The following is an 11,859-nucleotide window of genomic DNA, read 5'->3' on the forward strand; positions in this document are numbered from 1 at the left end:
CACTTCAACCAAATTAAACTGAATCTAAGTATTAATTATATACCCTTTAAAACAGAGATAGGACCTCCACGGTGTGCAAGACTAACAAGGATGATATCAGAACTGAGAGTGTTTAAGTTTCAGGAGAGATTGAACAGATTGGGGATATTTCCCCTGGGGAAGAGAAGGTTGAAGACTGACCTGATAGAGACTTTAATGGATGTGATAGGATTGACATCATCAGGGTGGCATAGTGGTTAGCACTGCTGCCTCACAATGCTGAGGACCCGGGTTCACTCCCGGCCGTGGGTCGCTGACAATGTGGAGTTTGCACATTCTCCCCGTGTCTGCGTGGATCTTGCCCCCACAACCCAAAATGATGTCCAGGTTCGGTGGATTGGCCATGCTAAATTGCCCCTTAATTGGCAAAAAATTATTGAGTACTCTAAATATATATAATTTTTTTATTAAAGTCATCATTGTGATTACAGAATAGAAATTCAGAACTGACAATCCTAGTTATCACAGAAAAGAATTCTTCCTCTCAAACTATAAATATCTGAACCTCATACATGCTCTCCTCACTACTGATTTTAACACTAATTCATCCTTCTGTCCTCCTGCTTTTCCCCAAGTCTCCTCCCTATAAGATGCTGACTCTCGGCTTCAGTTTCATTCTCACCTCTTGCCCTCCCCAGGTGCGAAGGGCGAACGTCACAATCAATTCCTGTGACTACCAACATGTGCTTTGTGTCAGGGTGAGGTCACTGCCCCTCCTCCACTTTTCATCCCAAACCCAGGAGTTTGGAGAGTGTCGGCCGAAGCTCCCACAATCCCCCGCGCTAGGGAAAACGCTCTAAGCGCCGCACGGGCGGGTGATCAGGAACGACGCTTGTCCAAAGGTGAGGGGAAGCTGCGCATGTGTGGTGGAAGGCCCACCCCCTGACCTTCCTGCTGAGGTGTTGACCAATGGGAAACTGGGAGGACCGGAAGGACTCTTGTCCTCCAGCCAATCAGAAGGCAGACGTTGTGTTAATGAACTTTGACCATGACACAGACTGAAACTTCTTCCTGTCTCTAACATCTGTGAGTAAAACACTTTCTTTTCTCCCCCTTTCAATTTCTTTTCTCACTCTCACCTTCAATTGGTCACTTGCAGCAACTGAAGGGAAAGGAAGTGAATCCAGGGAGGGTGCAGACTCTGGAAAGCTTGGCCCACGTCTCTCTCTCTCAAACACATTGACATCCTTTGCTCCCTCTGCTTGACACATTTATTTGTCTGGCTAAAAGGGCAGTTTCTTTCCTAATGTCCACAATTAAAAGGGTTGGTTTTGTGGTGATCACAAGTTAACCAGATGCAACACAACTGAGCGACCACTAGAGGGAGCACGGGAGAGCCATATAAATACATCAGGACAGGAAGTGAGGACACACTTCACAGCAGGGGGGCTGGCAAGCAGGACACACAGCAAGCAAAGCTGGTAGTTAGCACTGGAAGGTAGTTCTAGGTCGAGCTCTGGAAACTGAACGAACCCACAATAAAGCATCTTCTCCACACTTGAGACTGCGAGCTTTATTAAGACACGAGGAACAACACATGGTACCAGCAGTGATTTCAGGACGCTTACGACAGGACAACTCAGCTGCAGATACAGAAAGCACAAAATGGCATGGAAATCTCCTACTGGACATTTGACTGGGGAAGACATCGCTAATTCGAGGATGTGGCATGGATACCCACCTCAGCTGGACACGACTGGTAATGTAAGAAATGTCTGGAAAAGGTTTAAACAAATGTTCGATTTTTATCTCATAGCTAATGATGTTGCAGAAGCCTCAGACAAAATTAAAATAGCAATTCTCATCGAAGGGCCTGTCAATAATAACAAACGTTACTAAACAAATTTGAAGAGTACTGTGAGAAATTTGAACAGCAAGGCATGCTCACAGTCCAACCTGCACAGAGACTGAGTGATGCAAGACTTAAAAAATCACAAAAAGATCAGGAAATCGCGAATGCACAGTACAGATCAAAAAGAAGAAATAACATGAATTTTTCACAAAGCCAAATCGCTGAAATCCAGTCCAGATCGGTAAGAAAAGGTAACTTACAACTTGTAGAAAGAAAAAAAACGCTGAAATCCGCGATAAAATGGCGTTGGAGCACATTTTGCAGTCTCTGGTAAGCAAAGAACTACAAATCGCTTCTGCGCATGCGCCGGAACCGGAAGTTGCGCATGCGCCGGAACCGGAAGTCGCACGTGCGCCGGAACCGGAAGTCGCGCATGCGCAGTTTACAAAAGATCGCGGCGCCGATCGTTATGCGCATGCGCAAGCCGCGCATGCGCAGTCAAAAAAAGTCTTCTTCGCGGACCGTCATGCGCATGCGCAAGCCGCGCATGCGCAATGGACACCGAACCGCACTAGGAAAGAAAGCCGATTTGCGCATGTGCAAGTCGTTCCTACGCGTGACGTCATGACGTCTGAGAATCCTAACCACGCCCACTTAAAAGGGAAATGCCCGAAAATTGAAAACAAGACACTTAAAGTGGTAAAACCAAATTTTCTTGCCTCAGAACACAAAAAAACGCCTGAACTTAAACCAACAGTGAAAAACAACTTGCACAAAACCTTGGAAAAAGCTGCCTTCACCACACACAGTGAAGCGAACAAAAATAATTCCGAAACAACAAAAGATGATTTGTTTTTCGACGATTACCTCTCAGACCTGACTGGGTCAGTCGGATATGCTTATCACAGCATCAGCGACACGGTCGCAAAGTACAACACGAACCAACTCGTGGTAGATGAATCCAACCAAAATGCTTTGGTTTTCGAAGAATACTACTCAGACATAGCTGAGTCAGTCGGATATGCTTATCACAGCATCAGCGACACGGTCGCAAAGTTCAACACGAATCAACTCGTGGTAGAAGAAGCCAACGAAGATGAAATGGGTTTCAAAGAATACTACTCAGACATGGAGGAGTTATTTGGACATGCTGATCACAGCATCAGCGACACCGTTGCAAAGCTCAACACGACTCTACTCATGGTGGATGAATCCAACACCATGGTGCCATGGCAGCTCGTCGATACATTGGATGACAGCAATACCCAAGACGAAGACGACGCCACACAGAGAGCACAGGAAGACTCCACGGAGCGAGCGATGACAGGCTCCACAGTGCGAGTGATGAAAGACGCCAACAGGGATGCAAGCAAACACTCCCGGGCGGACACCAAGCATGAACAAGACCATGAAGGTAAACCCGCTGTACCTGAGCAACCGCAAGCAGACTATGAAAGTCTACCAAGCTCACAGGAACAAGAAGAAAGAGCGGACTATGAAAGTCCAACACGCTCACAGGAACAAGAAGAAAAAGCAGACTATGAAAGTCCAACACGCTCACAGGAACAAGAAGAAAGAGCGGACTATGAAAGTCCAACACGCTCACAGGAACAAGAAGAAGACAAGGCACCTCTGCCCACTGCATGCGAAGACAGTGACAAGGTGATCACACTCAACGTACAGGATCACAGTGAGACTGACAGTTCTCAGCTTGTCTGTACCGAAGCACAGAGCGAAAACAGTGACAAGGTGCTCGCACTCGACGCACAGGATCACAGTGAGACTGACAGTTCTCAGCTTGTCTGTACCGAAGCACAGAGCGAAAACAGTGACAAGGTGCTCGCACTCGACGTACAGGATCACAGTGAGACTGACAGTTCTCAGCTTGTCTGTACAGAAGCACAGAGTCGGGCCACCCAACAGTCCAGAGAGACAACGCCAAAAGAAAACATGCAGATTTTGACTCCAGAAGAGGAGCACCTGGAGTCCACAGAGACAATGCCGAAAGAAACCATGCAGATTCTGACTCCAGAAGAGGAGCACCTGGAGTCCAGAGACATCAAACAAAAAGAAACCATGCAGATTTTGACTCCAGAAGAGGAGCACCTGGAGTCCAGTGAGATAACATCAACAGAAATCATGAAGATTTTAACTCCAGAAGCGGAGCACCAAGAGTCTAGAGAAACCACGTTAACTGAAATCATGCAGATTTGGACTCCAGAAGAGGAGCGCCGAGAGTCCACAGACACCGCGTCAAATGTGATCAAGAAGACTTTGACTCCGGAAGACGAGCACCAAGAAAGCAAAGATGCGGAATCCAATTCTCCACAACTGATTGATGTCACCTGCACCGATGCAACATCAGATCATTCGCACCACTCGCGAGACGGAATGCTCAATGACTCAAATTATCCACTCGGGACACTCATAGAGTATAACAAGAAAAACAAAAGTCAAAAGAAACACAGCAAGAACAAAAACAACATGAAGCGCGACAAGACCAACAACAATAGCAAGAAGCACAGCAGAAACGAGAACGACAACAGCAAGAAGAAAAGCAACATGAAGCGCGACAAGACAAACAACAATAGCAAGAAGCACAGCAGAAACGAGAACGACAACAGCAAGAATAAAAGCAACATGACGCGCAACAAGACAAACAACAAAGTCAGGAGCAAAGATAGCGACAACAACAAAGACGGAAACGACAAAAACAGCGACAAGTACGGCAACGGAAACAACAAAAACAGGAACGACAGAAACAACAGCAATGAAACAACGACTTGTACACAATGGCACTACTTGGCACATGATGGACGATGCCACAGCACACTGCAAAACGATAACAAGACTACAAACATGTCATGGGATGACAACGAATCGCACAAACTCACGTCTGCTCCAGAACAAGCAAGCACACCAGCATCCAAGGCGGATGAGACAATAAATCAACACCACAAGCACAAAAAAAAAGTCCATGCCAGTCAACATCAGTGATGTGACCATGCAAACACCTCGGGATGACGCATTGGGTACTTAAGATAACAAGGAACACCAACAACATTCACAGCGGACTTGCAATATCAATATCACCACGTCATCAACAACAAAAAGAAAAAAAAAAAGCTCTGAACAAATTCATCAAGTTTGGACTCATAAATGTGTTTATTAAGTTTGGACATATAAATACATTGGCTTTGTTAACTAAGGCAATAGCATCATCACTTGTATAGATACGCATATCATAAGTTACTGTTTTGTATAATTTTCCTTAATGATGTACAGAAACTATGTAATGAGAAAGAGGGGGATGTGGTGATTGTAGATTGACCAGATACAAAAACAACAGAGCAAACACGAGCGGGAGAGCTATAAATACACTGGGACAGGATATACAATTTTCTTTAACGATGTTCAGAAAATATGTTAAGAGAAAAAGGGGGATGTGGTGATCACAAGTTAACCAGATGCAACACAACTGAGCGACCACTAGAGGGAGCACGGGAGAGCCATATAAATACATCAGGACAGGAAGTGAGGACACACTTCACAGCAGGGGGGCTGGCAAGCAGGACACACAGCAAGCAAAGCTGGTAGTTAGCACTGGAAGGTAGTTCTAGGTCGAGCTCTGGAAACTGAACGAACCCACAATAAAGCATCTTCTCCACACTTGAGACTGCGAGCTTTATTAAGACACGAGGAACAACACAGGTTTCCCCAGAGTTCTCCCTGTGTCTGCACGGGTTTCCTCCAGGTGCTCCGGTTTCCTCCCACAAGTCCCAAAAGACGTACTGTCTGGTAATTTGAACATTCTGAATTTTCCCTCTGTGTACCCGAACAGCACGGTAGCATAGTGGTTTGCTCAATTGCTTCACAGCTGCGGGATCCCAGGTTCAATTCCCGGCTTGGGTCACTGTCTGTGCGGAGTCTGCATGTTCTCCCTGTGTGTCCATGGGTTTCCTCCGGGTACTCCGGTTTCCTCCCACAGTCCAAAGATGTGCAGGCTAGGTGGATTGGTAATGCTAAATTGCCCTTAGTGTCCAAAATGGCCCTTGGTGTTGGGTGCAGTTACTGGGTTATGGGGATAGGGTGGAGGTGTTGACCTTGGGTAGGGTGCTCTTTCCAAGAGCCAGTGCAGACTTGATGGGCTGAATGGCCTCCTGCACTGTAAATTCTATGATAATCTATGAAAAGGTAACTAATGTTTTGAGTCTGGATGACTCTGTGACAGTCAGAGAGAACTGGAAATGGGGTCAGATTTGTCGTGTAGTGGGGGAGGGATGGAATGGAGCGGTGGGGCTGGATAGGGGCCAGCAATAGGTGGAGATTGTCAAAGATGTCGAGAACAGAAGATAAAAGGAATGCAAATGGTGGTAATTAAGGCTAAGAAGGGTGCAGATAGTGAGATATAAAAAGGCTAGAATCTGTGAATGGCAGAATAAAGGTGAGCAGTGTGTAAAGGGCAGCTTGAAATAGTTGGAATGGGGGGAGGGGAGGAGAATAATGATGAGGGGAAAAAACGATCAATGGAAGAAATTAAAACAAAAATAAATTGATAGATAAAAATGGGGTAAAGGTGGTGGAGAGTCTGAGGTTGTTGAACTCCATGTTAAGTCCGGAAGGGTGTAACATGCCTAATCGGAAGATGAGGTGCTGTCTGCCAACTCCAGCATGATTCCACCACCAAACACATCTTCCCCTCACTCCCCCTGTCAGTATTTGGAATTCTCTACCCCAGACGACTGTGGAACTTCAGTCATCAAATATTTTCAAATCAGAGATTGATAACATTTCAAGGGAGTGAAGGTGTCGAGGGATATGGGAGATAGTGTTGGAAAATGGTGCTGAGGTAGATTGACCAATGATCCCATTGAATGGTTAAGCAAACCCGATGGGCAGAATGGACGACTGCAGCTCCGATTTGTTATGATCTCTGTGTCCAGGACAGGAAGCAGTGAGCAGGGATCTGTCAATCAGCCTGAATCAGCACCTTCAGGAGAATTGGGAGGGTGAATATTAGATACAGCAGAGTGAGAATGGAGGGAGAGTGTGTGGGATGGAGATTTACAGCTTTTGGGGAATGAGAGAGGAAAGAATGTTCCAGAGAAACTAGAATTGTCTGTTCTAAATTTCTATCCTGTACTGACAGTGATGTCTTTTGTAAATTCTTTTAACAGGAGATTCGAAGAGGATGAATTACAGGCAGAAATCTAATACATGTTGTCTGGATCTGACAGTCCCTCAATTCCTTAGAACCTGAATATCATTGGCCTTTGAATCTAGAAGGAGAAATGTTTGTCTGTTCTGTCAGCTTCAAAAGATTTTAAATATCAGTGTGACTGGAAAAGCACTGAGACACACACACACACACGAGTGAGAGTGTTCCAGAGCACTGACTGTGGAAAGAGCTTTAACCAGTTACACAGCCTGAAAAAACGTTGTATTATTCACAGCGGGCAGAGAACTTACACGTGTTCTGTGTGTGGACAAAGCCTCAACTGATTGTCCAAACTGGATAGACACAAGGAGACCGAAAACATGGAGAAACCATGGAAATGTGAGGACTGTGGGAAGGGATTCACAGCACCGTCTGTGCTGGAAATTCATCGGCGCATTCACACTGGGGAGAGGCCTTTCACCTGCCCTCAGTGTGAAAAAGGATTCACTCAATTCTCTGACCTGCAGAAACACCAGCGAATTCACACTGGGGAGAGGCCGTTCATCTGCTCTCAGTGTGGGAAGAGATTCACTCGGTTATCCGCCCTGCAGAGACACCAGCGAGTTCACACTGGGGAGAGGCCATTCACTTGCTCACAGTGTGAAAAGGGATTCAGTCATTCATCTACCCTGCAGACACACCAGAGAGTTCACACTGGGGAGAGGCCATTCACCTGCTCTCAGTGTGGGAAGGGATTCACTCAGTTCTCCCAACTGCGGGCACACCAGCGAGTTCATACTGGGGAGAGACCGTTCACCTGCTCTCAGTGTGGGAAGAGATTCACTCACTTATGGAACCTGCGGACACACCAACGAATTCACTCTGCGGAGAAACCGTTCGCCTGCTCTCAGTGTGGGAAGAAATTCAGACATTCATCCGCCCTGCAGAATCATCTGCAAATTCACACTGGGAAGAGGCCATTCACCTGCTCTCAGTGTGGGAAGGGATTCACTCGGTTATCCAGTTTGCGGACACACCAGCGAGTTCACACTGGGGAGAGGCCATTCGCCTGCTCCCAATGTGGGAATGGATTCACTCGATTATCCCACCTGCAGAGCCACCAGCGAGTTCACACTGGGGAGAGGCCGTTCAACTGCTCTCAGTGTGGGAAAGGATTCACTCAGTCATCCAGCCTGAAGTCACACCAGCGAGTTCACACTGGGGAGAGGCCGTTCACTTGCTCTCAGTGTGGGAAGAGATTTGCTTGGTTATCCAACCTGCGGACACACCAGCGAGTTCACACTGGGGGGGAGGCCGTTCACCTGCTCTGAGTAGGTGAGATATTCAGTGATCCATCCCAACTGTGGACACACCGCCAAGTTCTCACTGGGGAGAGGCCGTTCACCTGCTCTCAGTGTGGGAGAGATTTTGTGTTTGATCGCACATGCTCACACACCAAGTTCACAGTTGGTTACAGGGGTTGGATTCCGCTGTTCTGCTCTCAATTGCATCCAGGGCTGCATTGTGTTAATTCTGTCAGTTGATCAATAGGGATGGGCGGAGGGTTTCTTCCTGCTGGACTGGTTGGTCTCACAAATGTGCCTCCAGTGGGCTGATGATCATTGAGCCGTGTTGTGAATTCCTGGCTTCAACAGAGTGAAAGGGTGTTTGGTGGTTGGAAGATATGTCGTTCCCATTTCTGTTTGGAACCTCTGAAAGCATGCCACGTTGCCATGAAGATGGGCTATGGTGGTTACATGGTTCCTTTGTTTAATTTATCCACGTGTTTTTCACAAAGAAAACTGTCAAGGTTTGAAAGGCAAGTTGTCTGTGGTAGATTGGGACATTACAACAATAGGTGTGACAATAGACAGGCAATCACTAATTTCTACGGTATTATTAGACGTTGACATCAAATGTTGACTGCTTTAAGGAACAAAAAGCCACAGGAAAAGTGATGCAACTGTGGCTAACGAGGAAATTTAAGGATTCCATTAAATCAAAGAAAGGGGCTCATAAAGTGCCCAAAATAGCCGTATGCCTGTGGATTGGTGATTGATTTAGAATTCAGCAAAGGAGGAACAAGAAACTGATAAAGAGAAAATAGAATATGAGATCAAACTGACGAGAAACATAAAAACCGACTGGAAAAGCTCCTATAGGAATGTGAAAAGGAAAAGATTAGCAAAGACCAATGTGGGTCCATTCCAGGCAGAGACAGGAGAATTTATACTGGGGAATAAGGAAATGGCAGAGAAACTAAACAATGTGTGTCTGTCTTCATGGTGGAAGTTACAGAAATCGTCCCAAAAACACGAGAGAACCAAGGGGACTCATGAGCACGAGGAACTGGGTGTGGTCAGTTAATCCTTGTTCCACTTGTCTTCTTCAATATTCTCTTGGCTGCCTGAGAGTGGCAGTGGTCACTTGATCGGCGAGGGCAGGGCAGGAGTAACTGTGTTTATTGGGTCGGGCGGAGGGTCTGTTGGGTAATGGAGTAAGTTTCTCTCCCTGAGTTGTCCTCTTTGGAGACCCCTGGTCTGCTCCTCCTCTGCTCCTCCTCCACAGCCTGGTATGGCAACTGCTCGGGGCAAGACCGTTAGAAACTACAGAGAGTCGTGAACACAGCCCAGTCCATCACACGAACCCACCTCCCATCCATTGACTCTGTCTACAACCCCCACTGCCTTGGGAAAGCAGACAGCAGAATCAAAGACCCCTCTCACCCGGGTTATTCTCTCTTCCAACCTCTTCTATCAGGCAGGAGATACAAAAGTCTGAGAACACGCACTAACAGATAAAAAACAGCTTCTTCCCCGCTGTTACCAGACTCCTGAATAACTCTCTTATGGACTGAACTGATCTCTTCACACATCTTGTCTACTGAGTAGTACTGCACTCCATATGCTTCACCCGATGCCTGTGTCTATGTATTTACATTGTGTATCCATGTCCTATGTTTTGTTTTTCATGTATGGAACGATTTGTATGGACTATCCGCAGAACAATACTTGTCACTGTACCTCGGTACACGTAACAATAAAACAAATCAATCAAATCATCAATCAATCCTCTCAGGATAGGTTCTGGGGAGGTAGTAAGCTGTGGGTTGGAGGGTTTGAGTGAGAGTTTGAGTGTTGTGGATCAATGATGTTGAAGCCTTTGGGTGCGAGGGTGAGGCTGAGGGGGGAGATAGGTCCCTTGCTCCAAGTGGGATTATATAGTGACTTCCTGATGCCCTGCTTATTGAAGCAGGGCTCCCGTGGGGAGGCAGTGTTTTGTCGCTGATGAGGCTACGCAGCTCTGCCCAGATGATCGTTTTTGTGATGGTGCACGATCAATATTCTTTGATTGGGCTGATGTTGAATCTTGATATTGTAGTTTGAATAAAGAACATCAGACTTTGTTTCATTAACATAAGACCATAAGACATAGGAGCAGAATGAGGCCACTCGGCCCATCGAGTCAGCTCCGCCATTCAATCATGGCTGATATTTTCTCATCCCCATTCTCCTGCCTTCTCCCCATAATCCCTGATCCCCTTATTAATCACGAACCTATCTATATCTGTCTTAAAGACACTCAGTGAATTGGCCTCCACAGCCTTCTGCGGCAAAAAGTTCCACAGATTCACCACCCTCTGGCTGACGAAATTCCTTCTCGTCTCTGTTTTAAAGGATCATCCCTTTAAACTGAGATGGTGTCCTCTGGTTCTAGTTTTTCCTACAAGTGGAAACATCCTCAGCACGTCCACTCTATTCAGGCCTCGCCGTATCTTGTATGTTTCAATAAGATCCCCTCTCCTTCTAAACTCCGAGTACGGACCCAGAGTCCTCAAACGTTCCTCATACGACAAGTTTTTCATTCCAGGAATCATTCTTGTGAACCTCTTCTGGACCCTTTCCAAGGCCAGCACATCGTTCCTTAGATACAGGGCCCAAAACTGCTCATGATGGACTACATGAACGACTTTCACCCCTTCAATGTTTTTTAATAAATGTTTTTATGGGGTCTTTGAACAAAGTATATTTACTGTTATGTACACAAAATTTTATATATATATATATACATAGTAGGGAAGAGCACACACAAACAAATAAAATAAAATAACTGGTCGGGTATTATGCACTAGTTCAACAACAGCAACTCTGTACAATTGGCAATATTATTTTTAACACAAGTAGGCTTCTGTGGTTGGGGGGGGGAAGACTGGGGAGGTACATATACATTTGGGTGCCAGAGAAACAATTACAGAGGGCAATACGCGAATGGATCTGGTGTTGTTCACCCCTTCAATTGACCGATCACCCCAGTTGAAGTGTGGAACAGCGATTTCCAAAAATCCTGCTCCAGGAACACTGAGTATCTCCATGACTAGAGTCCAACTTGCAACGCCCAAGATCACTCACTAATCCCACTTTTACCTCTTGTATTAACATTACCTGATCTGAATCAGACCTGTTGTAATCAGACAATTGGTCATTATTGTCACTGGGTTAATTTTATTGGATTTAACCATTTATGTAAATTGCTCCTTGGAGCAGAACAATGGGAATGATCAGGAACTTTATTATCTGAGTTTAAACAAGATGATTAACGGTTTTGAGTAAAATAAAGAGAAAGAGGGCACGGTGGCAGAGTTGTTAGCACTGCTACCTCACAGCGCCAGGGACCTGGGTTCGATTCTGACCTTGGGTAACTGTGTGGAGTCTGCACGTCCTCCCCGTGTCTGTGTGGGTTTCCTCCGGGTGCTCCAGTTTCCTCCCACAGTCCAACGATGTGCAGGAAAGGTGGATTGGCCATGCTAAATTACCCTTTAGTGTGTCTAAAGGTTAGGTGGGGTTAGAGGGATAGGGTGGGGGAATGGGCC

The 11,859-nt window shown here is 46.1% G+C and overlaps 1 protein-coding gene across 1 annotated transcript; it reads left to right on the forward strand.

The window, feature by feature from the left end:
• The first annotated feature begins 998 nt into the window (after positions 1 to 998).
• Positions 999 to 9,613, forward strand: LOC119951809 (zinc finger protein 235-like). The gene is made up of 2 exons (XM_038775171.1): positions 999 to 1,065; positions 7,009 to 9,613. The coding sequence occupies exon 2, from the start codon at positions 7,370 to 7,372 to the stop codon at positions 8,318 to 8,320; it is 951 nt and encodes a 316-aa protein (XP_038631099.1). The 5' UTR covers positions 999 to 1,065; positions 7,009 to 7,369; the 3' UTR covers positions 8,321 to 9,613.
• Positions 9,614 to 11,859: the final 2,246 nt, after the last annotated feature.

Source organism: Scyliorhinus canicula, chromosome 17, assembly GCF_902713615.1.
Source record: "Scyliorhinus canicula chromosome 17, sScyCan1.1, whole genome shotgun sequence".
Classification (NCBI taxonomy): Eukaryota; Metazoa; Chordata; class Chondrichthyes; order Carcharhiniformes; family Scyliorhinidae; genus Scyliorhinus; species Scyliorhinus canicula.